This window comes from Podarcis tiliguerta (genome assembly GCF_965153285.1).
Source record: "Podarcis tiliguerta genome assembly, chromosome: 2".
In the NCBI taxonomy this organism is placed as follows: domain Eukaryota; kingdom Metazoa; phylum Chordata; class Lepidosauria; order Squamata; family Lacertidae; genus Podarcis; species Podarcis tiliguerta.
Genome location: NC_139535.1, coordinates 41,107,434 through 41,135,327, shown reverse-complemented (window position 1 = coordinate 41,135,327; position 27,894 = coordinate 41,107,434). Strand labels below are relative to the sequence as shown.

General features: G+C 46.8%; 1 protein-coding gene across 1 annotated transcript in view; it reads left to right on the top strand.

Moving 5' to 3' along the window:
- The window catches only part of CELSR3 (cadherin EGF LAG seven-pass G-type receptor 3), an 87,128-nt gene extending 59,790 nt beyond the window's left edge, over window positions 1–27,338 (top strand). The window contains exons 18-36 of the mRNA XM_083419166.1: window positions 3,241–3,335; window positions 4,983–5,192; window positions 7,006–7,189; window positions 7,910–8,059; window positions 9,039–9,225; window positions 9,420–9,587; window positions 10,219–10,345; window positions 10,687–10,893; window positions 11,237–11,411; window positions 11,983–12,095; window positions 13,064–13,143; window positions 13,594–13,720; window positions 15,140–15,253; window positions 15,650–15,786; window positions 16,555–16,661; window positions 17,534–17,707; window positions 18,358–18,558; window positions 20,117–21,227; window positions 21,715–27,338. Coding sequence (XP_083275292.1) covers window positions 3,241–3,335; window positions 4,983–5,192; window positions 7,006–7,189; window positions 7,910–8,059; window positions 9,039–9,225; window positions 9,420–9,587; window positions 10,219–10,345; window positions 10,687–10,893; window positions 11,237–11,411; window positions 11,983–12,095; window positions 13,064–13,143; window positions 13,594–13,720; window positions 15,140–15,253; window positions 15,650–15,786; window positions 16,555–16,661; window positions 17,534–17,707; window positions 18,358–18,558; window positions 20,117–21,227; window positions 21,715–21,742 — 3,695 coding nt within the window. The 3' untranslated portion in view covers window positions 21,743–27,338. The remainder of the gene's footprint in view (window positions 1–3,240; window positions 3,336–4,982; window positions 5,193–7,005; window positions 7,190–7,909; window positions 8,060–9,038; window positions 9,226–9,419; window positions 9,588–10,218; window positions 10,346–10,686; window positions 10,894–11,236; window positions 11,412–11,982; window positions 12,096–13,063; window positions 13,144–13,593; window positions 13,721–15,139; window positions 15,254–15,649; window positions 15,787–16,554; window positions 16,662–17,533; window positions 17,708–18,357; window positions 18,559–20,116; window positions 21,228–21,714) is intronic.
- The last annotated feature ends 556 nt before the right edge of the window (window positions 27,339–27,894 follow it).

Here is a 27,894-nt window from a genome sequence, read left to right as displayed (position 1 = left end):
ATGTTTGCAGACCCTCAGTTGCTGCATTCACCCTTCACATTTTTAAGTGTACACCAGTGGAGGCTGGTCCATGGGGCAGATGGGGCACAACCCCACCAAACTTTGCCTGCCCTTAGCCAGCCCTCACGTACTTGCCTCCTTACTTACAACTAGTTTAGGGGGTGGCACTGGCTGTCAGCATGCTCCTCCTTAGTCTCAGTTTTGCTCTTGTAGAATTCAGCAAGGTGGAGGATGATAGGGACAAAATCAGAGCAGGCTCCATCTTTCATTGGCTGTGGTTCCATGTAGTGTTGCCTCCTTGCTTGCCACCCTATACACCCCAATGGGCACCAGCCTCCATCTGTGTCTGCTTAAATGTCTTAGGTACACATCTCAAAAAGCAGCCCAGGGTGCCACTTTCTAATAAAAAGGAAAGAAGGGCATTGAATTGTGCAATAAGAGGGTTGGCTGCATGCAGACTTATCTTCACGTGCAACATGTGGAGTAAGCTCAGTTTCTACCCCACCTTGTAACACCACATGTACAATCTTTGGATTCTAGTTCTTGTGCTTCAGGCAAGCCAACTTTCTTGCTATTGTTGTTTAACCTCAAGAGCCTTGCATGATTAACTGCTCAAACCTTTTCCTTGATGCTTCCCCTCAGTTTTTTACAGGTAGTTTTTTTACACTGCTCTGTGGGGCTGACACAAGGGCCAGACATTCATCACTGTAATTCTGACTGCTGCTGAAACTCAGGGCAGGTTCCCCCAGATCTTGATTCAGGGAAGATCGTTATATATGTTCAAAAACTGGGTGACTTAGGGAGCAGTCCAGTCTCGGCCGTACAGCTTGTCGTAATAGCTGGCCCTACAGGCAACAGATGAGGGCCAGACAATCCGCCCGTCGCACCAATGGACCAGCTGAGCAACATAGATCTGCAGAGCTCATGATATCCTAGCCCTTGGAAAGGACTTTCCCAGACTTTCTCCCTGACAGCGTTTAACAAAAAGTGTGGAGGATTGAGCCTAGAATCTTGAGCTAGCAGAATGGGTAGCCTTCCACTGTGGAAGCTTTAGCAACTGCCTGGGGCATCTCAGTTGACTGGACTGTGGACACTCTATTCAACACAGGAGATCTCAGCTCAGATATACTTGCTAAGGAGCAGCATTTGTTTGCCTCCAGCATTGATTTATGTAACCCTGGCCCTCCCATAACTTCATTTCCCCTCCCCATTTGTAGAGCAGCAAAGATGACAGATTCACCTGCCATGCTTTTGAACTATTAGAGATCACAGCTGTTGTTACTTTGCTGATGTCTTTCCCATTCAGGTCATTGCTGAACACACTTCTAGTGCCACCGGTGAGGATGGCAGATGGCGCAGGTCATGCTGATAATGGTGTCAGTGCTGTTTGTGATATGGAATATAGCATTAAGGGTGTCTTAATGCTCCCACTAGATATCTATATCATTTCTGTATAGATATTGGTAGTGTGGGCCTTCTGGCTTTTTGTGATGCTGGTGACAATTCAAGTGTCCTAGAAAGCTGCATGGCTGTGATTGGTGCCACAAATGGTGGGACCTTGCGCTCCAGTGCAGTGTTCTGTGGCTTAAACACAATTTGGGACTGTCACATTTCTTTGACTTAAAACATCCAAGTCTTTAGCCCTTTGGGTTGCAGAAAAATTGAAAACATGCAGGTGGCGTGTCGGGGCTAAGCCAAACGTTATGTGCAAACATGTGTGCTTTGCCCCAAACATACCTCTCCTCCCCTCTCTGAAAAATGGCTTGTGATGTGGAGGAGGTGATGTGGAGTGGAGAAACAGTGGAGGAAAGATGACATTTTTCTGCTCCAAATTGTCCATGTAGCCTCTTCCGTCATCTTCCGTTTTTGTCTCTCCAAATTAGACAATTGCCTGTAACATCTGATCTGGCTGTCACTCAGAATCTAAGAGGAACATAGAAAACTGCCTTGCTCTGAGTCTAACCTTTGGCCTATCTAGCTCAGTGTTGTCTGCACTGACAGGAAGCAGCTCCCCAGGATTTCAGACAGGGGAATCTCTCGGCTCTACCTGGCAATGCTGGGAATTGAACTTGAAATCCTCTGCATGCAAAGCAGATGTCCTACCACTGAGCTGTTGCCTTTTCCCAAAAGAGGTTTAGCGAGGGGTCCCCACCCCCACTTGTCCTGGGTGTGGATCTTTCATACTTCACTCAGATCCTCATCTCTTCCTTCCTTCTCCCTATGTTTGTACATGTCTCCTACCCTCTAGAGTCCTCCCCAACTTTCCTTATCAAATGTGTCACTGTCAAAGAAGCATCAGTTCTGCAAACATAATTGATAAGGGAATAAAATCTTGCCACAATCCACAATCCAAACCTAGTCATGCTAAAGTCCCATACAACCAGCTGGTCAAACTTGCTGGATGTCTGTATGAGAACTAGCCCAGTTTTCATTTTTTTAAAAAATAAAATAAAAATTGCAATCTCGGTTTGGAGAGCAGTTGTCCCTCCCAGTAGCACTTGACAAATCATTATCATGATTCAAAACTTCCTCCCCTCGTTTGATCGGCTCTGCGGGCGTACAGTGAGAGATGGTTCATTCTCAGGAGTGCACAAGGCAAAAAATAGAAAAGACCGCATTCAGCCAGAGGCTGATAATGAGCTATATTAGCTTAGCCAATGAAATTTTAATTCTACATCAGTTCTGATTTGCTGTAGCTGTGCGTTGATCCTTCTTTGTGGAGTCATCTCAAGTGACTCTTACGGTAGTCCAGAAAGTCTTACAAATCAGAAATTGTTTTTGAGCTTGATAAGGGTTTGCACAACATAATATTTAGCCCTCTCCTTCAAAAGCTTTTATCTGTCCATTCATGGGATAACTGAAATATCATGTGATGTGCTAGATGCATGACAGAGAATCTGTGACTGATGAGTTCTCCCAGGCCCAGCTTGAAAACAATTAACCCCAGCATTGGGGGTGGGGGCTCTCACAAAATTCAAATTTGTGAATGTAAAATCAGGGTGGTGACCTTAGCAAAGGGTTCATAGATGCTAATGTAGGGTCTGTGCAGCCTCCTCTGAATCTGTTCCCTCACTGATGCTGGTGTTCTGTGTTGGTGGTATTGCCAGTGCTTCGTTCAGTGAGCCTGACCTGGCATGATGCTGTTGCCCTGACAATCTCTTAGTGGGAGGCAGCAGCAACAGCAGGGAATGTCCTCCTCAGTCACGCATTTCTTAACTTAGGCATTCTTCCTTCTCTTAGGTGCAGCAGTTCGGCACTGCGATGAAGAAAGAGGCTGGTTGGAACCCGATCTCTTCAACTGCACATCACCTGCCTTTAAGGAGCTCTCAGCATTGGTAACCCTCTCTGTCTGTCTGTCTCCTGTCTGGGTGGGCTTTGCTTGGCTCACAGTTGTGGTATTTCCGAGTTGCATAAGCAACACAGTATCTGTGCAAAGCCTACTCTGACTACCCTAGTATGTCTGCACAGCAGATAATCTGTGTTATGGGCTGCATACGTACAACCTGCTTCAGAATGAATGTTGTCAGCAGTGCATGGCTTCTCTCCCAAGTGTTATGCCTACGTTTATGCTAAAACAGTGGTTTTCAAACTTTCCTGGCCTGTTTTGTGCAATGACTCTGAACTCGTTCCTGCAAAAAGCCTGCACCGAATCTGTTGGTTTGATTCTGCTGACCCACAGCAAAGGTGACAGTGCAAGCAGCGGCTTGTACAGCAATAACTTCTAAAGCATAAAGGATGCTGAGGTCTGACTAAATTAAGTAGCCCATTGAGGGCATTCAAAGTGCAAAACTTCCCCTTAGGGCTGAAACTGACTAGGCCATAAACTGTGTGCCATCCAGTCAGATCAATCACCACTCAGTTGAGTTGCCTGGAATTAGAAGAGACAGCTAATTGAACGTTAGGAAAGCAGAATGAGCAGCTTCTGCCCACCCCATCTCTCTGCAGTGAGACTCCTGCCTCCATTGTTATACCATTAGCCAAATACTTAGATGCTTCTACCACCCTATCAATAAGAGGGAATCTGCTCCCATCACTCTATAGAAACAAATGCCTTTACGCATCCTGCTTACATGACATCATATACACCAGGCATGGTAAAGAAACTTAGCACAGGTAGTTTTACCTAAGATCCATATGGCTCTTTCATGGAGAAAAGCAGGGTGAGGGTGGGGATAAAGTACAGAAATGTGAGGACATATGTTGGCAAGTGTTAAGGGTTATATATTATTAAGAGATAGGGACGCCAGTGGCGCTGTGGTCTAAACCACTGAGCCTCTTGGGCTTGCCAATCGGAAGGTCGGTGGTTCGAATCCCCATGACGGGGTGAGCTCCCATTGCTCTTTCCCAGCTCCTGCCAACCTAGCAGTTCGAAAGCACACCAGTGCAAGTAGATAAATAGGTACCACTGTGGTTAGAAGGTAAATGGTGTTCCCATGCGCTCTGGTTTCTGTCACAGTGTTCCGTTACGCCAGAAGCAGTTTAGTCATGCTGGCCACTTGACCCAGAAAGTTGTCTGTGGACAAACGCCGGCTCCCTTGGCCTGAAAGTGAGATGAGCACCGCAACCCCATAGTCGCCTTTGACTGGACTTAACCGTCCAGGGGTCCTTTACCTTTACCTTTTTTATTGCTTTACCATAAAATCCTCTCTCTCTCTCTCTTTCTGCTTCCTTTCCCCCCAGAGGATTTAATATCAGAACCATCTGTTAACTAGACGTTTCGCTTCTCTCATTCCCTTGTTGACACAGTAAATGCTAGAATTTGGTCATGAACACAGTGGCAATTTCACCTCTAGCTAGTTCTGTTTCACGGTTTCCAGTGGTCCCTAATCCCCGCCACTTCATCAGCAACATCCTAAGAAGCCCCTTTCCTCTCTGTGTGATTTGTATCTCTTTAAAAACAGGAGCTATGTTTTCAGTTCCTAGAGGCACTGCGTGGTCCCCCCCCCCCCCACACCCACCTCCCTTGTTTTCTGTGTTGGTAGCTGGAAGGTCTGGAAAGGAACGAGACGGAACTGAACACCATAGAAGCAAAGAAGCTGGCCCACCAACTGCGGGCAGTGACTGATCAGATGGAGCGCTACTTTGGCAATGACGTTCACATCACCTATCGCCTTTTGTCTCACTTGATGGCGTTTGAGAGCAGGCAGCATGGCTTTGGCCTGACAGCCACCCAGGATGCCCACTTCAATGAGGTGAGGGGACTTTTTCTGGTTACTGAGCATGCTGGGAACATGGATGGAGGGGGATTTAGGCCACAAGGAAGTTCCTCGCCCAACCTACTGGCAGGTAGGATCCTCAAGGAAGTGGGGGGCAGAGGGAGTCGCTGGGCTTAAATGTTTTTCTCTATGAAGCTGATCACAGAAGATGCTGCCAAAGAAACACAACACATAACAGGACATTTCCTACCTGCTACAGGGCTTGCTTATTTATTTACTTACTATATCTCTAGATTGAAGAGCTTACAATAAAAATGATTTAAGATATTTAAAACTTCTTGAGCAAAGATGGCTTAGCTGTAGGTAAGGATGGGGGGGGCAATATGATTCAGTTTGCATTTCAAGGGGAATATACCTAATCAGCTCTTTCCAAATCAATACACAAACTGAAATTCGTACTAGTGCAAATTCTGCAGTGCAGAAACTCCAGCCAAGTGAGGTGTATATACTAGGATGGAGTTACACTGGACTTCCCCATTCTGCTTCATTGGTTATACTACAATGCTTCCTCAATGTTATTGCATTATGTTATTGCCTTTGATACCCTTCACCATGGTGCCCTCCTGCATCAACTTCTGGGGTAGGTATCTGAGTACTACAGTGTTTCCTCTTCCAGCAGCATGTTCAAGTCCAGGGGGTAACATTGGGGAATGCTCTTTGTACCCGCAGCACAGAGATTCCAGAGGGCACCATTTTGTCCCCAGTGTTATTTAGCATCTATATGAAGCCATTGGGGGTGGTCATTAGGAGTTTTGGAGCAAAGTGCCAAGTTTCCACAAGTGCTCTTTTTCTTTCTTTTCACTGTGTGCACCTTATCTGCAAGCATTTTCTCACAGCAGCAATGTTTCTTTCAAACAACCATTTCAACAGGATAACTTGTGAATCCTTTATTTCTTCTCACCTGTTTCATTTTATCCAAACCCCCCCTTTCCCTTGCGCTGTTTTATTTATTTGCACGACTGCCACATGAGAAAATAATCTCCTTATTTTCTTCGCAACCTTTCCCACATTTCCCATTGCCCTGTCTACACATACTTTTAATTGGTTCCTGTGTGGTATACCCATCTGCTCACGGGCTTATAGGAAAAGACTCTGATTAGAAGCATTTGCTCTTCAAATATCCAGCCATCCCTCCTCTGCCCCCTCTTTACCCGCGTCTTCCCTCCACCCGAAATCCACCTTATACAACACTTGCATAATTCTGAAATAAAGCCTCTTGCACCTACTGTCTGCAGTTTCCAAAAGCCTCAAAACAAGTAGCCTCTAATAGATTCTTGAGGCAGGTGTCTAGACAAGAAGAAGTGCCTGATTTGCAAAGGCAATTTATTATCTTTCTTCTGTGATTAGCCTCCCACCTAAAAGATCCATGTACCCATCCAGTTTAAGATTCAGATGTCAGGGATTAACCCTGAGACCATCTGCATTAAAAATACCTGCTCAGCCACAGAGATACAGCCTTTCCCCATCTGGTCAGTGCCTGGATGGGAGATTGCTTGGGAACCAATGTATGCTCCCCTGGGCTCCATCGTGGAAGAAAGGTGGGCTACAAATGAAATAAATGATTTAAAAGCCAAATAGTTCTGGAAACTGCAGCCTTCTAAAAGACAGTGTTGTTGTGTCCCACGCGAGTCCTATTCAGAGCAGATCTGCTGAAATTAATAGACATGACTTGCTTTGGATCATTAATTTCTTTGTGTCTATTCTAAGTAGCACTGAGTGGGATGCGGCCCATTGTGTGAGGAGTATTTCTACATCCTCTGATGTTCCACCTCTGATCTTTGCCCTGTAGAACCTGCTGCGGGCCGGCAGCTCGGTGCTGGCCTTAGATAACCAAGAGCACTGGGAAGCATTGTTGCAGAACGACCACAGCAGCGCAGGACTGATGGAACAGCTGAGAGAGTACACGGGCACACTGGCCAGCAACATGAAACTCACCTACCTCAACCCTGTTGGCGTGGTGACCCCCAATATTGGTAAGTAGAAGCACTGCTCGGGGAAGGGAGGTGTTGCTGGAAGGCCGCAAGCAGCTCACTGACCACCCTGAAGATCTGTATGGTCTGTGCCACCATCTGTGAAGTCCTGACTTGCAGGCAGCCATGGGCTTGCTGAGGATGCATTGGGTTTCTGGGGTAGAAGCTGGAGTAGCACAGGCTCAATCATGGGGGCAAGGCAGCACAGGTGGAGTGGAGTGCTAGAATGCCACACCAGGGGGAGGTCAGGTGTGAATGCATTTCTTGGCCTGCCTTACACTGTTCCTTTTAAGTTTTGTGGGCAAGTGTTGGCAAGCCATTGGCTTCGTCCCATGTAGGTGCTTCACTCCTCATGCATGCAGACGTAATACAGGTATGTTTTCTGCAGTTGGGCAGGAAACCTCCCAAAGCAGGCCTTCTCTTAACAAACAGATGCCTATGACTACATTGCCCGTGTACATCTATTTACTAGAAACCACTGTGGAAAGTAGCTCTGAGAGCATCAGACATGCTCCACCAGTAAACATAAACCAGCATATTTGTGCCTTACTTGATTCTTATGCATGTTTTTCCATCGAAGCTGGAAGCATCTCTCTGGCCAAGGGGCCCTTTTCATTTCTCATCATTCACTCAGATAGGCCAACTCAGAGACCTCGTATCTGCTCCTCTCTCTCTCTCTCTCTCTCTCTCTCTCTCTCCCTCCCTCCCTCCCTCTCTATGCAGTGCTCAGCATTGACCGCATGGAGAACCACACCCACTTCAGGAGGCGTTACCCCCGATATCACAGCACCCTCTTCCGTGGCCAGGTCATGTGGGACCCACACACCCACGTCGTGCTTCCCCTCTCAGTCCTTACACCCCACAAAGTGGAAGGTAAGTGACTGAGCTCCACCAGGCCCAGAGCAAGGTAATCAAGGTAACCAAGAAGTCATTGCCTCCTTCCCAGCATGCTTCATTCAGGTTGCACTGGGCACCCATTTATGTTCCTTTGGGCAGTGCTCTGGGGAAAGAACAAAATGCACATGGATGCTCATGGCTGGAACCCCCTCAGAGAGCTTCCCATTCTTCTTTTGGAGCCTTGGAGAAGGGCTGTTTAATTTACTTGAAGCATTGTTAGAAGTTTATGATCAGTTGGCTTTGTAACAGAAGAAGACCTTTGCTTCCCATGAGAGAAAGACCCAGGAGAAGTTTCTGATGGGGAGCAGCACCTTCTGAGCAACAAAAAGACAGCTCTTCTCTGGGACCAGGGGTGGGGAACCTTTAGCCCATGGGCTGAACTTGGCCCACCAGGGATTCCAATTTGGCCCATGTTGCCGTTTTTGTGAAACCACACCTTGTTAATCAGATTACCTCTGCTCAATGGGTGGATGATATTGGCAGATGGGAGGGTTTGATGGTCAGTGCCTGAAGAAAGCAGACTTGAACCCTCTGCCCATCAGGTGATTGGTTGGGGGGTTTCAGTGCTGCTTGGTCACTATCACCCCGTGCCCACCCCACTGGTTGACTTTGACAAGTGGTCAGGACCACCCACCAGTCAATCACTTGGTGTCACTATGATGTCAGATGATTGACAGGTGTGTGATCTCGCCCATCTGTCAAGAATTCACTCCTGGGGTTAGAGGGAGATAAATATCTGGCCTGCTGGGCCAAATAGGTTCCCTACCCCTGTGTTGAAGTGGGAGGAATTTCCTTCTGCTGCAAAGGATTGGCCCGTTGGGCTCAATGGGCTCAGCTCAGTCAAAGTATAAGAACATGAGAGATGATACCACCACAATGCTAGGCAACTCTCTCCTCTTCTGTCCTGCCTCAAAATGGTGCATACCATTGGTTCCTTCCTGTTTTGCCTTCCCAGCTCCAGCTCCCAGCACAGCAGCACTGACACTGGTAAACAGTGAAACCAATGACACTGTGGAAACCTCCCCTCCCAAGCACTTCCTCCCGGAACCTGAGCCTGCTGTAACCATCCTCATCCTCATAATTTACCGTACTCTAGGAGGACTTCTTCCTGCCCGCTACCAGGTGGATCGGCGCAATCTCAGGTACCACTCATTGCTTACTCCTCTTCTAGGCTCTTTGCTACCATCTCAAGTCCTACGACTCCGACTTGAATGGACCATAAACAGTTTGTCAAGGATTGGTCAGCAGTAGCCCACTCTCCCGTTGCATGGACCAGTCTGGGTGCAGTGGTGTTGCCAGGTGGCATCAAGTAACAAGTTGCCTTTGTTCTTTGCAGGCTGCCCAAAAACCCTGTTATGAACTCCCCCATAGTGAGTGTGTCTGTCTTCAGCAACCACACTTTCCTCCAGAGCACTCTGGCAACCCCGTTAGTGCTAGAATTCCGCCTGCTGGAGACAGCCAACCGCAGCAAGCCCCTCTGTGTCCAGTGGAATCACTCCAGCCAGTAAGTTGCTTTGCTGCCTCTTTCCCAGGGAGCCATCCTTCGCTTCCTTTTTTACTTTGAGCGAGGCCCTTGACATTATTCTACTCATTTGAAATGCTTCTAAGCCAGCCTTTGCCCAATGGATTTCATGATGGGCATAAAAATTATTCAAAGCATAAATACAATTAGCGGTCTTCAAGTAAATAATTGTGCATGTGGAACAGCTTCTGCTTTCACAGTTAGGCGTTCCTCCCCCTGAACATACCCTGTGCCATCCCCAAATCTGCTCCAGAACATTGGGGAGAATCCCTAGAAAAGATTTAGGGTGTGTGTGCCGGCAAGAGGTGGGGGTAGATTCCATGGCACAAAAAGAAATCCTTGCATTGATGGACTGTTCACCTCAGTCTGCTGAATTCCATTCACAGGCACCCTCCATAGTAACTTAAAGATATAGGGTGATAGCTATTGTTAGTTATACTCAGAGAAAATGCATTAAAATCAATGGACCTGAGTCCGACCCGAAAAGGTCGATAATTCAAGCATAATTCATAGATCCTCGGTGAGTATCCTCATGCCTGCCTCTAAAAGAAAATGTCACCTTGAAGACTCTTTCCTTTGAGGCCTCTCTTTTTGGATTTCTTTGTGACTGCAGGATTGAGCCCACTGGCTTCTGGACAGCACGGGACTGCGATCTTGTTTATCGAAACGCCACGCATGTTCGCTGCCATTGCTCCCAGTTTGGCACTTTTGGGGTCCTGATGGACAGCTCCCACCGAGAGGTAATTCTGATGACAAGGTCACAGCAAGACCTAGAAAGTGATAAGTGAGGTGTGATCAGAGAGGTCAGAGATAAAAAGCAAAACAGTGGGCCTTGGTATCGCTGAAGACCAAACTAGATGAGTCAGAGACAGCCATGTTTGTTTACTCATGTACAATGTATAAAGCAGGGAATGAGTGGGAGGTCTAATTTCCAGGAGTGGCTGGCAAGGAAACACCATGGAGTGTTGTTGGTGTTTAGTAAACCATGGTTAATAAACCATGGCTTGGTGTTAACATGCCCATCAGGTTACTGTGTGCTTCCTCTCTGACTTCTCCTTTTGCCTTTGGTTTCTCCTTGCAGCAACTGGAAGGTGACCTGGAGACTTTGGCCATTGTGACCTATTCCTTGGTGTCCCTCTCCCTTCTGTTCTTGCTGCTGGCCTTCTCCTTCCTGATATGCCTGAAAGGTCTCAAGTCCAACACACGGGGAATCCACTGCAACATCTCGGTCACCCTCTTCTTCTCTGAGCTGCTCTTCCTCTTGGGTATCAACCGCACTGAAAACCAGGTGAGAGGAGGAGGAGCAAGATGCAAGTCCTAGGTTCAGCATGTTTGGGGGTTTTGAGCTATGTGTGCCACAAGGTCTGCACCCCCCAACTAAGACTGCTGCTCTTAGTCTAGGACACTGTCCCACTGCCAGTACTGAAATAAGATTCAGCTGCCAAACCTGTCAGCTGCTGCATATGGAATTTTGGAGGAGGCATCTTGTGCTTTGCCTCGGGCCACAAAATGTCTTGGGCTCCTGAAGCAATAGAGGGAAATGTTGTACAATATTAGTTTCAGATCAGGGGCAAGCTACTCACACTATTTTAGAGGACGCCTTTGAATTGTGGTGCTCTTGCTTGTTTCAGTTCTTCTGCACTGTGATTGCCATCTTGCTGCACTACTTCTTCCTCTCGACTTTTGCTTGGCTTTTTGTGCAAGGCCTCCACATCTACCGCATGCAGACGGAGGCCCGCAACATCAACTATGGAGCGATGAGGTTCTACTACGCCATTGGCTGGGGCGTCCCTGCCATCATCACTGGTAAGTGCAGATGTGCTTAGGAAGTGAGGGTTTCCTCTTCCCTCTCTCACTCTCTGCCTCTAGAAAGAAATGTACCCTGGCAATTGGCATGCAGAACGTGCTTAGTTTGGAACAAACCTACAGTAGAGCTTCGAACTGTGCCTTTTCTGCAATGCCATGTGACCAAGACGTTATGCATAAGCTGCAGGCATTGCAGTGTGGATCACCCCAGTTCCCACAGCCGTTGCTCAGCTGGAATGCTTGTGTCAGTCATAAGCCTATGTCTCTGGGGAGCCAAGACTTCAGGTCTTCTTTTGTGTGGCTAGTCAGCAGCAAGTCTCACAGATCAGAGGCTCTCAAACTTGGTCATAGAAATGAGCCTCCTGGGGTACAAAAGCCTTTTCAAAAGCAAGACCACTGGAGAGTTCTGTTTGTAGCATTCCTGCTCATGATTGCATCAGAAGCTGAGTAGATCAAAGGAGAACGGAGGAAGCAGGTTTACACTGACCTACAAGGATATGGAAAGTATATTGACTAGGAATGTAGAACATAATACATTGTTCAGCTGACCTTCTTCCTTCCTTTTGGTCAGGATTATCTGTTGGCTTAGATCCAGAGGGCTTTGGGAATCCGGATTTCTGCTGGATTTCCATCCATGATAAACTGATCTGGAGTTTTGCAGGGCCCATTGCTGTTGTCATTGTGGTAAGCACTTCTCACATTTCTTCAGTCTCTTTGCCAGGATGCTGTAGCCTTTCCATTTCTTTGTTCAGCATATTTGGTCCCCATTCTGCTGTACCTCTGCTTCCTTTTCCTGTCATTAATGTTTAGTGTTGCACTTATTTTTCCTCTCCCCCTGCCCTGCCCCTAGTTTGGCCCTTCATTCTTATTTTATCATTTCTGTCCAGTCTCTAGAAATATGTGACATAATACAAGTGAATAAAATAATGCACAGCATGGAGAAAGTGGACAGAGAAAAGTTCTCTCTCTCTTAAAAGACTAGAACTTGCAGACATTCAATAAAGCTGAATGTTGGATGATTCAGGACAGACAAAAGAAAGTAGTTCTTCCCAGAGTGCATAGTTAAAGCATGGAATTGGCTCTCGCATGAGGCAGTAATGGCTACCAACTTGGATGGCTTTAAAAGAGGATTAGACAGATAAGGCTATCACTGGTACCAGCCAAAATGCTGCTGCTGTTGCTCCAGTGTAAGAGGCAATATGCTTCTGCATTCCAGCTGCTGGAAACCTCAGGAGAGGAGAGTGCTCTGGGGCTCAAGTCCTTCTTGCAAGTTTCTTGTGGGCATCTGTTTGGGGATGCTGGACACAGATGGGCTCCTGGCCTGATCCAGCTCAACTTTCATGTACTTTTCCACACGTTATGACTCTGGGGGCTTGTGAGCCTTTAAGCATTGTGACCCCATCCTTAGCGATCTTCTCATCTTTTGCCCTGTCCCATGAATCGGAAGAGGAGAGACAACGCTTTTTTTTTGCAGAGTCCAGTGAAGCCAGCTGTGCAATGCACACCAGATACAGCATCCTCAAAGACAGTGTGGGCAATGTTGATAAGCAGGGTCATGAAAGTGAGGAAGGGTGGGATATAGACAATAAATATAAAACAAAACAGAGCTTTCCCCTTGCGTGCCTGTTCCTAACTAGCCAGTCTGCTTCCAGATGAATGGGGTGATGTTTCTGCTGGTTGCAAAGATGCTGTGCTCACCAGGCCAGAAGGAAGCCAAGAAGAAATCGGTTCTGTGAGTATTAACTTATCACAATGATCTGCTCAGACAGAAACGTGCTCTATAGTGCCTGAGCATCACTTTTCCATTCCCCATAAGTGTCCTTCCACTTTTCTGTCACTCTGCCTTGAGAGGCTCTCCTTCTAAATGTCATCTGGATTGTCTGCCTCCTCCACAACTGAAATTGCTTGAGGCAGGAGTGGTGAGTTTTGTCAGTACTCAGCTAGTATTGGCCGCTGTCACTTGTTTTGTGAGTTAGGGAAACACCCTGCGCCCTCAGCAGTAAAGAGTTGCCCTCTTGGGAGCCTGTTCCCAGAGCATTTTATGGGTGTGGCTGGATTGTGTAGAAATGGGTTTGTGACCCTCCTTAGTGTCTCTTGCCCTGCAGCTCAACCACAGATTCTAACCTCTGCGTCTGTCCTTCTGGGTGGCTCTTTCTCTCCGTCTCTCTCTCTCTCTCTCCAGTATGACGCTGCGAAGCTCCTTCGTTCTGCTTCTAGTTATTAGCACTGCTTGGCTCTTTGGCCTCTTGGCTGTCAACAACAGTGTCCTGGCTTTCCACTACCTCTACACTGTCCTCTGCAGCCTTCAGGTAACTCTCTGCGCTAGGATAGAGATGGTTAAGCAGGAATCAGGATATGGTGGAGCAGACAAAGAGGATAGTGGCTTCTGGTGGGAGCAATCCTGCAGAACATAACTAATTATCACCAGTTCCCCCAAATGAACCATATGTGGTTTGGGTGTCAAAGTCTACACCTTCTTCGCTCACAGAACTGGTTGCAAATTTCTCTGGATCAAGTCACATGCGCCAATCTGGTGTGATTGCTCCATTACATTACGTTTGAGGGTGTGCAGATCTAAATAAATTGCAAACGCATCTGGCACATTTGTTGTAAATTGCACATGCTTTGTAAGTGGCGATATATCAGCCAGCAAGTGTGTGGTGATTAACATACCAAGCAGTGCATGATGGCAGCCCTTCCAGTCCAGAAGCAAGACATTTTGTCTTTTAATATGAACCTACCTAATTCACCTTTTCCAAAACAATGCATGCTGTTTCCAAATTTTGCCATGGATTTCTCCAACCAAAATACATGGTACAAAATGCACATGAGGAATTTTCCTTAAAACACATTGCAAACTGAAAATGCAGCAAACTGAATTTAAGACTGGCGGCGGTCAAAAACAGAGAATACAAAATTGACCAGATTTGCACATCCCTATTTTCAAGTACTGTACATACATTAAAGCTTTTACAGAATGCATTTGCATGAAAAAAATTAAATAGGAAGCAAGGAATTAATGAGTGAAACATATAGAGGGGGAACAGAAATTAGTCTGCCACCACCCTAGAATTCACTTGCTAAGATTCTTGCAAAATATTACTTAAAGGCAGATTAAATATTGTGTGACCTTGCAGATATTTTGAGATACCCGGTGGTGGCTTTATGCTAATTTCAGTACTTCTGATTTGCTGTAGTCTTGTTAGATCTCTATACTCACAGAGCTTCCTGTAGTTTATGTTTAGATCATGATGATTCATATTTGCCTGCTTCTATGTAGAGTTTTCCTATCTTTGAGCTCACATAGAGACTAATTGCTCCCTCTAGCGGAAAGCTAATGTAGTCATTCTGGTAATTAGATCATTAACACTCAGCATTTATGTAGTAGTGGTTTTGTGCATGTTCCATAGCACAGAGGAAGAATTTGGATTGCTATATGCCATGCAAGACAGGACAAGTGGATGGTGCTCACCCCACTTTCCTGGTCCATCCTTGGTGACTCATAAATGGCATTTGCGGCTCAGATTCAGTAAATGCGCATAGGCCAGTGGCAGAGCATATGTGCTGCATACAGAAGATTCCTCTTCAGCCCCTGGCATCTCCAGGTATAGCTGCCTGAAATCTGGAGAGCTGCTTCTAGTCAGAATGCCAATGGCCTGACACAGCGTAACACAATTTCTAAGTTTCAGATTCACAGCCCCTCTTCCCTATCCCCCCCCCCCCCCCAGGGCTTGGCAGTGCTGATTCTGTTCTGTGTGCTGAACAAGGAGGTACAGGAAGCCTGGAAACTAGCCTGCCTTGGCAAGAAGGGTCAGGGCGAGGAATCCACCAGAAGCGGTCAGGTGGGAGCTGCGTTTGATCTTACTTGTTGGGTTAAGGGAGATGGGAGGATAACTTGCTCTATCCAAAGCCTAGGATACTGTCCTCTCCCGAAAGAGACCTTAACACTTTGATCAAAAAGTGCAGGAGGACTGCCTTGTAGTCACCTGGCCTATCCCAGGCATGCATCCTTGAAGGGGTTCAGGCCTTCCTCCTACTGCCCCCATTACTTCTAAAAGAAATAGTCCTTTTAGTGTATCCGGGGCAAGGGGAGCCTTTTCCAGTCTGAAGGTCAAATCCAGAACTGAACCACTCTTGGGCAGGCCAGTTTTGACAGGTTGGCATGGAAGCGCTTCAGGCATCTTCCTAGAGAGGCTACTCTGTGGTGTGTGTTTCCCCCCCCCACTCTCCCACTCCAGGGTCCCAATGCCTACAACAACACGGCGCTCTTTGAGGAAAGCGGCCTCATCCGTATCACCCTGGGAGCCTCCACCATCTCTTCTGTCAGCAGTGTGCGCTCAGCTCGGACCCATTCCAGCCAGCGGGGATACCTCAGGTAAGCTGCAGCAGCAGCAGGGATGAGTCTCTGTCCTGCCCACCTCCAGCACCACCCCCAGCTGTAGGCACTTGCATGCTGAGAAGGGTAGCCTTTCCACTGGAGACCAAAGCAGCCCCTGGGACTTCATTGCGGTTCCTCTGTTTGCGAGGCTAGATATGAAAGCAAATGGAATGGCAATGCAGATCGGAATGGTTCTTTCCCTCTCATCCCTCAAAATGACACTGCTCACCTCCACATTTCTCTCTTGATGCAGGACAGAGATTCCCAGAAGAAGAGAGCTCATAATAATAATAATAATATTTTTAAAAACCCAGCAACAGAGCTCATGGACTATACTTTTACTATGGGCCGGATTCAACTAATTCCTGCATTGCAGGGGGTTGGACCTCGGGGTCCCTTCCCAACTCTACAGTTCTATGATTCTTAATCAGCAGAAGCTAGTGCAAGGAATCCCACTAGCCCAGTGGCGCTTTCCCCAATTTTCCTTCCTACCACACAAGGATTTGCTCTGAAGCATTGAGAGAACTCCCAGAACAGCACATGGGACAGGAGAGGGGAGTTCGTTCCATCAGGCATGTGGAAATGCTTGTGTTGACAGAACAATCTGCTTAGCACTATGTTGAATTCCACCCTATGATAGGTGTCCATGGACTAGGCCTGTCTAACAAACCTTTTTACCACTGTGCACTTCCCAACGTTGATTTCTGACCTCTCGCTTGAAGAGACAGGCGAGAGTTCTGAGTATTTCTCTCTTACGAGTTTCAGAGAGAACATGATGGCGCATCAAGGCTCTGCTCTGGAGAACAACTTGCTCAACCATGCTGGTCCAACAGACCTTGACATAGCAATGTTTCATCGTGACGCAGGGCCAGGTAAGGCCAAAATCCAGGAACCTGCTTCTGATAGGGAAGTCTGTGGCTGTCAAAGATGAAGGGGTGTCTCCAGATCCCAAATTAAAAAGAAATCTTCCAATGCTGTATGTCATCTTGACATGTCTTTATATATACTGATCACTGACCAGGCCTGCAAGAAGGGCAAGTGACTAAGTGAGCAGACTTTTCTAGGGAAGGGAAGAAGTAGCAAGTTCCCTCCCCTCCGGGATTTTTCCTTAGCAATCTGAGACTGCGCCTGTGCAAAACTAACTTCTCTGATATTTTCATGCCTCTTCTAGTTCTGGGTGACCAGTGGGTGGGATCTTGTCACAGCAGGAGGGGGAGACACTTGTGACTCTTCACCAGCCTGACTCATCTCTGCCTCTTAGCTTCCCTCTTCTCCTGCCTCAGCTTCTGCCTCTGATCCTGGACTGCTGTCTGACACAGAATCTCCCAGCTCACACAGCCCTGTTGTCCCTTCAGCTTCCAATACCTCCTCCTCCTAGTCTTCTCCTAGTCTTCTCCCTCTGACCTCTCATCATTGTCCCACCGCCACTTCCTGGGCTCTGAGCCTTCTTCCCTTTGGGGTTCCTCAGCTGGTTCTTCCCACAATTCCTCTGCATCCAACCAGTCCCTGACAGTGGCCCCAAAACATTTGGGAACCACCATTCTAATGTTTTGTCCTTTAGAGGCTTTGAACCAGTGACATGGTATGTGCCGCTAGACCAACCCACTCTTCCAGTTTGGCAGAGTTCATAACTTCAGCTTGCTCAGGAGAGGGCAGTTTATGTACTGGAAAGCTATTAGCCATCACTTGAGAAGCTGTTCCCTCAACCCCACCTTCTTCACATGTGTTACATATCTCCCTGCAGATCAAGACTCTGACTCGGACAGCGACCTCTCTCTTGACGAAGAGCGCAGCCTCTCGATTCCATCATCAGAGAGCGAGGAAAACGTGCATCTCCGCGGCCGGTTCCAGCGCCAGTTCAAAAGGGCAGCACACAGCGAGAGGCTCCTCACCAACCCTTCCAACACCACACCCAAAGGTAAGTGCTGCTGGGCAGAGAAACACCTTGACTCTCAGGCCAAGCTGGGCAACAAGCTCTGAGCTATGCACAGTGTAACATGTCGGGGCCCATTACAAAACATGGAACGCACATCTTAAGACAGGAGTGTAGATCTTGTGGTCTCTTGGACTCCATTTCCCATAATCCACAGCCCACATGGCCCAGTGGTCAAGGATTTGCCTGTGGGTAGCTCCTCTTAAGATTAAGGAGCCCTAATTCACTGCGAAGAAGAAAAATAATTGTGCATGTGAATTAAACTAAATAATTAATTACTGTCTTAGTCTTCTTGCATGGTCTCTTCCAACTCATGCAGGCACTCTGAGATCTCTGCAAACATCCCAAAGGGGGCGTTATCTGATGGTCTGTATATTACCTTCAGTACAGGTGTCATCCAGGCACTTCTTATTTCTCTGCCCCCAGAGTTGAGCAGCATGCAGTGGGTGCTACACAGCGGGGAGCTGGCAATGTGCCACATCCCTAGTAGTTTTGCACCATCCACTGCAAAGGATGAAAAACTTAACCAATTCTTCCTCACAGCACATAATCAAATACCCTGGCGAATTCTCACATTAATCTGCTGAGATGCTCTTTGTCCGCCTTGTAATATACCAGCCATGTCCTCCCTCTAGATGTAGATGGCAATGACCTGATGTCCTATTGGCCAGCACTGGGCGAATGCGAAGTTCACCCCTGCTCCCTCCAGAAATGGGGCTCTGAGCGGAAACTTGGGTTCGATGCCAGTAAGGACGCTGCCAACAACAACCAGCCAGACCTGGCCTTGACCAGTGGCGACGAGAACTCCCTCACCCAGACCCAGAGGCAGCGGAAAGGTAAGAGAAACGGAACTGCAGCCAGTGTGCTGTAGTGGCAAGCAGGTCCAATGTGGGAGAGCCATGTGGCCCAGGCCTCAAGCTCAAAGGGGGCTTCCCATTCAGATGCTTGTTGATTTTTTTTGACTTTTTATAAGCATCACAGCTGCTTTTATGTGTAGTGGATCGAATCAAATTGTGTCACACTCACTCAGCTTAGAGCTGTTATTATGAATCCCCCCCCCCCCTGTGATTGTTGCATTGTCTTTTATTATTATGCTATGTCAATTATGTTTTTAATGTTGTACACCGCCCTGGGATCTTCGGATAAAGGGTGGTGTATAAATTGAATTAATCATCATCATCTGTGAAATTCCACAAAAGCATATTTCCCTCAGTAATGAGTGCATTTGCACAGAAATATGAATTTGTTAAAGCTATTCAGATTATGTCTCACTCCTTTTTCTTTTATTTCTGTTGTCCAGGGAGGGGGAGCACCTTGTTTTGTTTTCATGTGTCATAATTTTATTGTCGCTGCCTTTATTATGGCTCCTCAGAAGGAAGTGACCCAGGCCTACATGGGCCTCTAAGGTGGCCTAGTGGCAAATCCCTACTCATCCATGATGCTTGCTGGGTAGCTTGGGGTCCAGGGAAAGTCAGGGGCATAGTGTAGTGTTAGAACACATGCTTTGAATGAGAAAGATCCCTGATGTCTCCAGAAATGGCTGGGGAAAACTGTCTCAAACAGGTAGAGCTACTACTGGTCAGTATAGAAGGGGATCCTGAGATAAATGGGCCAGTGTTCTGACTTGGTATAAACAAACTCCTGTGTCGCAATACAGAATAATCTGCTCAAATACAACTACAACACATGGCTAATAAATTTAGTAAATGTATTATTATCAGTGGTTAGTATGTCATCCACTAACCTTCCTTATTTTTCACATAAGAGGATTTATATACTGCTTAATCATCAAAGCCACAAAGCAGTTTACATAAAATATACATTTGAAACACCAGCAAACACAAGATGTTAAAAACAAGATGGCCTAGATTTTAAATAAAATAGCCAATTTAAAAATATACCTAATGAAATACAATTGTATGTTATAACACATGCCAAATGAACACGTCTGGGGTAGCATTAAAAAAGGGTTTTGGCATATGCCAAAAATACAGAAAAGGTGCCTCCGTGGACAGGGATTTCCAGAGTGTAGGTTCTGCCATAAAGAAGGATAGAATCCTTCCAACATTGTGTATCACTTGTTAAATGCTAATTCCACAAACTGAAGCAGTTGAGGGGACATACAAAGGATAAGGTGATTCTTCAAGTAAGCAGAAACAGCAGGAAGAGGCCATAAAGAGAGACACCGGAGGAGGGATATTGACAGAGAAGAGTAAATGTAGGATAAGGAAGCTTTCTCTTATCAACAGAAATGCAAAAGTGACCTGCTATTAGGAAACAGGATAGAGTAAGATGACTATAGATAGGATGGGCATTGCCAATGGGAAGCTCTCAGAGAGAGCCCTTGAAGAGAGTCTCATCCTTCTCACCTTCTGCTTTGCTTACATTGTCTAGGTATCCTGAAGAATCGGCTCCAGTACCCTCCGACTTTGCAAGGCCTGCCCTCCGTGGGCAGGATGGCCAACGACCTTTCCTGGTACAAAACCTCCACCTTGGGCCACCGGGCCGTCCCTGCCGCTTCTTACGGCAGGATCTATTCGGGGGCAGGCAGCCTCTCTCAGCCCGCGAGCCGCTACTCTTCCCGGGAGCAGCTGGACATGCTGATGAGGAGGCAGATGTCCAGAGAGCAGCTGAGCCGCAACATCTCCGGCGAGTGTCTCGAAGCGGTTGCCAGCAGGCACGGCTCTCGAGAGCGTTTGGACACCATCCTGAACAGGCCTGGGTCAAGGGAGCACCTAGACACGATCCTCAGCCGCCACGGGTCCAGAGAGCACCTTGCAAGCATACCCAGCAGGCATGGGTCTCAAGAAAATGTAGCAGAAGCAGCTTCTGGACAGGATCAAAGAGATCACGGGAACACCCTACCCAGGAGGCAGGGATCTAGAGACCATCTAGATACTTTGCCCTGTAGATTTGGGTCAAGAGAACCGCTAGACTGTGGGGGAGCAGTCAGGGAGTTCTCTAGGGAATGGCTAAACACTATGCCGAACAGGCAAGCCTCGAGAGATCGGACGGACACACTGCCTTCTCGAGAACAGCTGGATCTGCTTTCCAGGAAGCAGCCTCTGAGGGAGCAGCTGGCAACAGCTAGGCAGACGTCGAGAGAGCAGCTGGACTTTTTATCCAGAAGATCTAATTCCAGAGAGCATCTGGACATAGTGCCTGGCAGGCAGGCTTCCCGGGAAAACCTGGAGCCTCTTTCCAGACAGCAGCCTTCCAGGGAAAACCTTGAACTCCTCTCCAGGAGGCTCCCTTCTAGAGAAAATCTAGAAGCCATCCCCAGCCGTCACCCCTCCACAGAGCAATTAGATATCCTTTCTTCCATCCTAGCATCTTTTAACTCCTCTGTCCTGTCCTCTGTGCAATCATCCAGCACGCCCTCAGGCCCACAGACCACACCCACGCCTTCCGCGGCCCAGACTTCCTCGACACCGTCCATGCCGTGCCCTTCACCACCTCGCTCTGCAACATCCCACAGTATTTCCGAGCTCTCGCCAGACTCAGAGTAAGTGGCTTCCTTTCTGAGGGGACATTTTTCCCCCTCCTTGGTCCAATTCATGTTGCCTGTGACCTATCAAGTAAGGTGGGTGAATTTAGAAATGTGGATCACTTTGTTGAAGAGAAAACAGCTGAACGAGAGAAAATCTTGATTCGGGGTGGAGAAGGTATTCGCATTTCAGGAAGGGTTGTGATTTTCTTGCCCTGAACTAGGTACATAGGATTCACCACCACTCAGTGTGGTCTAAAAGCCCCATCTGTTGCAGGACTGAGCTGAAAATTCTCGCTGGAGAAGTTTTGGCTGAAAATTGGGAAGCAGTCAGGAAGTTGGAAAATTGTGCAGAATTGCTGGCATAATCTGGGGAGGGGGGCACATTTCCTTAAACTCATATACGCAGTTCGTTCTGAACAGAGATGTTCTGTTTTTAGGAGTCTTAAGAAAGGAGTGTCCATCTTAATCATATCTTTCCTTTCTTCCCATCCCCCCTGCAAAGAATAACAAGAAGTGAAGGTCATTCCTGAGGGGCCCAGCTGCTGTGAGAACAAAGGAAGAAGCAGGAATGGTTGCTGGGGCCGGGCACTTCCAGCAGAGGATTGGGAATTCCTCAGGGCACCTACCACGGAAGGACTGAGGCTGACTGGGGGCCCAGATCAACCACATGGAGAACTCGTGGGCCGAAAGTCAGGCAAGACCTGGCTGTGGAAGAAAGGTGTCTTTGAAGGGGGGGTACCTCTGTGCCACACTGGCCACTCTCCCTGCTCCGAGGGAAAGAGGTGGGGAAGTTAACACACCATGAGCAAATCATATAAACAACAACAACAACAACCCAGACCAATTGAAATCTTCCTTTCTGATACATTTCTATACTCTGTGCAACCGTGAAAGGGTGGGAGGGTCCGGGAAGGGGTTTTTTATACATTTTTGTAACTTTGTAATCAGAGAGAAGAGAAATTTCTATGGTTATTTTTACGGTCCTGCTGTTTCCGTTGCCGTAATGCTGATCTCATTTGTCTTTGGCAGTGATAATGTCCGAACTGTGGCATGATGCTATGCAGGCTTCTTCTCCAAGTGAGGGCTCCTCAGAGGGCCTTGCAGGGTAGGAAAAATGGAGCGACAGATCATTTGAAGGCCCTCTTCAGACTGCCCTTTAGGCAGGCCCCTGCCTGACATCCTCACGGTAGCAGCACTAAGTGGCAGCCATCTTGCTGGGGAAGGGGCAGGCCCAAACACACCCACCACTGGCCCAAGCCGTCAGTCCCATGATTGGACCCTTGAATGCGCCAAAATTCCCACATTCCCTTAGCCAGGAGCTTTCGTGGAGCTCTTGTGAATGCTTCCCCATGTGGGCACAGCTTTACTGCTTCAATTTAGAGGCCTCGCATATATTTTATATGCTCTTCCATACACGGCCTCCATCCTCTTCTCAGACATTTTTGCAGCCAGAGTGGGTATTGGGAACCATCCGTCTTGTGAGGCTGGGCTGACAGTGAAGAGATGGAAGAATCTGAGCCCTCTAAGGTGCATCTTCCTAAACGTAGCCTTGATCCAGCCATGGTGCACATGAGAAACTTGCCTTTCTCTTCCTCTTTCTCGTTCATTTTCTTCCTTCTTGACAAGGGCATTAACTACGGTGCTTCGCTGTCAGCCTACCTTCTCCTACCAATTTCCTATTCCTTGGGCCCTGAGTGTGAATGTCATGGTATACAGTGTTTAGGACACAACTTCGAAAACAGGGTGGCTTGCTTTTCCCCCCCGTGGGGCTCTTACATTTAACAGCAGGAGGAATTTAGCAGGTCAGGATCTACCCCTGACTACAGCCGCCTGCTGAATTTTTTTGGCATCACACAGCATTGAAAAATTCAGAATGATATGTTTAAAAAAACAAAAGTTCAGAAGTCCTGCCTGGGGTGTGTGTGGGGGCGGGAAATGGGCAACCTTCACTAAAAGCTGAAAGAGAGATTGGAGAATTCTCCAAAGCATCCCATTTTGAATGGGACCCCCGCCCTGAGGTTTCAAAAGAAATCCTTTGTGGAAAACTTATTTCCTTCCACCAAACCTCTGCATGTTCCCTCTCATCAAATGAAGAAGAAAGCATTCTGAGGATTCCAGACAGTCCATTAATGTGATGCTGATCTCATTCATCTTGGCAGTGATTGGCCTAAACTGACAGGATGCTTTTCTGCATTATTTTCAAAACCTTGTTTTTAAAAGGGTCCTTCAATGGTTTCCCCATCCGTGGAATAGCATTATTTTATATTTGTGGTATGCTATACCACTGATGTATTCCACATGTGGTGAGGTTCTTGATTACTCAGGAAGTATCTATGTCAATCTGAGGCTTATCCCATAGTGCCAGCCTTCCCCAATTCCCATCAGTATCAGTACCATGGTCGCCAATGGTCAGGGACGATGGGAGCCCAAAACATCTGGAGGGCAACAGGTTGGAGAAGGGTACCAGAGTGGCACCCCATGCTTACGCAGAAGTGGCACCTGACTTGCTTCCACCATCTCTCCATACCTTTCATGCTGCTGCTCAGGTCTGCCACTGACTCCTGGCATTCGTAAGCAAGTGCTAATCTTCCAGGAGTTCTCTCTGTAATTCTGCAGTTTGGATACTGATACGGATCTAGAAAACCTACGAATATGAGCTATAGACCACAGCCGAATTAAACAAGGGAGGAAATCCTTCATTCATCGTTTTCATTTAGCAGTTCATGTCCTGGTGTGCATATATACAAAACAACACAAATATGTTCTCTAGGTAGAAACTAGTGAAATCCAGTTGTGATTTATGGTGCAATCCTATATATGTTATGGCGCAATCCTATACATGTTATGGTGCAATCCTATTGTTTGCATGGAAATGTCCCGCTATTTTTATGGAGTTTACTCTCTAGTGAGTAAGTATGCATAAGGACTGTAGCCCTAAGTCTCATTACAGTAGTACCAAAGCATTTTAACTGTACACTTTTGCCTCACTTATTCCAGAATTAGTCAATAGTTTTGACTTGCTCATTTTTTCACAGTACAGTACATGATTTCTTACTCCCTAGACTGTAAGCATTTCTCTCTTGTCTTGAAATGAAGTAAACATTTACATCATTGTATGTAGTTGTACATGGACACACACACACACACACACACACACACACCTCCAGCTCTAAACCAAATGCATTTCCAGGTGCTTTTGTTTTTAACAAATTATAGCTCTCAATGGCCTTAAAAGATTCAGAAAAGCTGCTTTGCTGTCAAAAGCCATCCTTTCTATCCAGGCATTAGAAGAAACGGCCCTCATCACTGCACTTGTGCTTATTTAAATTGAAATAGAAATGCAAAATGCACACAAGCACACATAAAGCAACAACCTGTAATTCTAATTTGCTTTTCACACTTTCTTCCACTCTTCGTTTGGGTGCCCATATACTCATTTCTTCTTTGTCCCGGGAGTATGGCAGTCTAGTCAACTCTCAAGGGCACCCAGTTAATTTTGGGGTCTCGGTGCCCAACTGTTTGTTTTCTTTTTAACCACACTTTTTTAAAGCAATAGTGGGGTACCACTAGTGATGTTTACGGTAACTCCACTTAGGACTCTGCGCCTCTCCAGATTACCTTTTCATTGTGCATTCATGATGATTTGCACTCATGATGGTGTCAGGGCAGTAATACACAATCCCTTCCAGTAATTTTTTGCTCCTGCAAAAGTTTCAGGGTAGACAAACAAGTTGGTGTGTGTCCCATAAGCTTCCTGCAGAAATCCTGTGACTTTTCACTCCACAAATGGGCTGAGGTAGGTGAAGAAGTGCCCCACTTTTATTGCGCCAGAGCGGAAGAGTGCCTTTCCAGACAGCAATAATCTGGTGACACTGAGGAAATGTTGCAGAACAACCAATAAAACCCTTGCCCTCGCCCAGACATGAGAGAGTAGGACCTGAATGTTCATAAGGGCAAGTGATACAGTCCCTTCGTGGCAATGCGTTCTCTCAGAACCATCACCAAGAATTGCCTGTTTGAAAGCAGAACCGTCCATTAAAGTTAGGGAGAAGGCAGCCTCCTCCCAGATATGTTAAATTTGTTTTCTTCCAAATACAGGGATAATTTGAGAAGGTTGCTTCCAAATAACACCACACACAGACAGACACACACACACACACACAGGAGTGTACCACATATCTGTCTGAATGTTTAAATTTCTAGCTCTGGTGGCCGAGAGGATTGTGCTTATAAGAGAAGCAACTGGTCTTTTGGTGCTATATAAGATCTACTTCCAATCTCAGGCTTCCCTTGCATGTTGATGTCTCTTAACTCACTTTCAGCGGCGACAATGCTCCGTTTACTGCCTTATTACCACAGAATGCTACAGCTTAATGTTAAACAAAACTGACTTAATGTTTACACTGGGGGACTTTTTTTCTGTGATGGTCCAAGGTGGGTGGCAGCTGGCTTGTGGCCACCCCTTCCACTCGCTCAGGCCAGACGCCTTTTGATTGGTCTAATTGTGACTAAGAAAAAGGAATGGGGTTTTTCTTTTTTAATGATTCTCAAATACATTCCACAGTCTGTTACCCTGGGAGGGAAAGGGCTCCCGTTAGACTTCTGACCTTTCCCACTTGTTGCCTGAGCAAAGGTGGGATTGCTCCAGCTTTTGGTCAGAGCTGCCTTTATCCTCCCATGTAGAAGTGGAGGAAACCATTATGTGCCAAGCCAAGAGGCAGGTGGCAATCCACCTCTGCTGCCAAGCAGAGGGCACAGTTATCACTGACCCTTGCAAAGGCAGAAGATGGGGGATTGGGCCCAGAAAAAAAAATTAAGCAGAACTTACTTGTTTATAAGAATCAAGCTAGGAGGAAACGAGGCTGAGAAGCAAGCAAAGACCCAGGCATGCTTTTGTGCAAATATGTAAAAGAAATGAAATGCAACTTCTTTCTCATGTAAAAGTGCAAATCATTCCAGACGTGCTGAATGCAAAAGTCCTTTGTGTACTCATCATCCCTGAATGTGACCTGTTGGGCTCCATTAAAGAGCTTGTTTACACTGGGGGGTTTTCAGTCTGTGTATGTATATATAGCCAAACCAGGATCCAGATTTTCTCTTTGTTCCACTGATCTCAAGAAAGATTGTCTCCTACTTTCTTTGGATGCTGTTTGTACTTTCTACCCTCGTTATAATTCAATTGATGTCTGCAATGTTTATTGATCATCAAAAAGAAAAGAAAAGAAAGCTAGTTGGTGGGTTGGTGGAATACTGGAGTTTCTGTTTTCATTTTAAACTGATTTTTCTCTCTTCGGGAAGGGCTTGATTGGGTGAGTGGCTATGTTTTCTTGTGGGTTCGAGTCAATATCTAGAAGAGGCCATGCCATCAAAGGAAAGCCCTCATCTCTCTCTCTCTCTCTCTCTCTCTCTCTCTCTCACACACACACACACACACATAACTGCATCAGTACAGATCTTTCTTAGAAGGAGGCTTCCATTTTCAGAACCTCCACTTCCACTTCCCAGCATGTTGAACATGGTTTTGTCTTGGAGGGGTGCGAGGCCATCAAACCCACCAAAGCTGTGTGCAGATTGTCCTGGTCTACCAGGGCACTCCTTTAATAACACCAACCCTGTTTGTTAGTTTGAGGAAGAAAGCAGATGGCTCATGTTCAGAGGCGCTACTTCTGCCCGAGAGGTTTGCATGCCTCTTTGTGGGTAAGGAAAGGATCCACCGAACTCATCAAACGCTTCGCAGAGATGTGTGCCAAAAAGAATGACACTGAGCTATAGGCAAAAGTGTCAGCCTCTCTCATGCCTTCCTAGTTGTTTGCTGTGTTGCTGCTGACAGCTGGCACTCTTATCACTGCCTTGAAGGGCTCAGAATGTTCCTGGGAGGAGGCATTCCCCATCCCCGTCTCTTTCCTGGGAGATGAAGTTGCCGTGCGAATCTGCAGAGCGGTTCTTTGATTGTACATGTGGTGGCCTAGGCTCTGGAGAGCATTTGTTTTGGTTGGTTAATTCTATTTTTCGTCTTTCCCTCCCCCTCTCCAGTTTGTTGGCAGAGAGAGGTCTGTGGACGTCCTCCCCAGCCATGTAAAATTGTACCATGAAAGCAACAGATTTGGAAATAAAAGATAAAACACAGTGTGGCTCCCTCGTTTTGTGCCTGTCTGCTTCTTACTTCTTCTAAATTTTTCATTCACGGAAAAAAGTATGGCAGAAATGCTTATATGATGATGAACCGTGCTGAAGTTTCAGGGTTTTTGAAAGTTTCATGATGAGGATGAGGAAATTAAAAGACTGGTCCTCTCCACTGGATAAAATGGTACCCCACTGAACAAGACTAGGGAGCCTATGGCCCTCCAGATGTCATTGGACTCCAGCACCCATCAGTCCCCGCTAGCGTGATCAGTGGTCCACGGTGATGGGAGTTGTAGTCCATCAACTCCAGAAGGGCTCCTGGTTAACCACCCTGGTAAACCAGTAAGAATCACTTGGAGAACTATTGGACTGTAGGGCTTATTCTGTTCAATTTACAATGTGAGTCTGTGCCTACCTCCTCAAGATTTAAGTCCCACATTTCAATACAGCCCTACCTGCTTCCAAGTGAATGTGTGCAGGGCACACTCCTCTCTGCATGTCTCCTCAAAAGTCATTTCTGTTGAGTTCAGTGGAACTTAATCATGGGTAAGCGTTACAA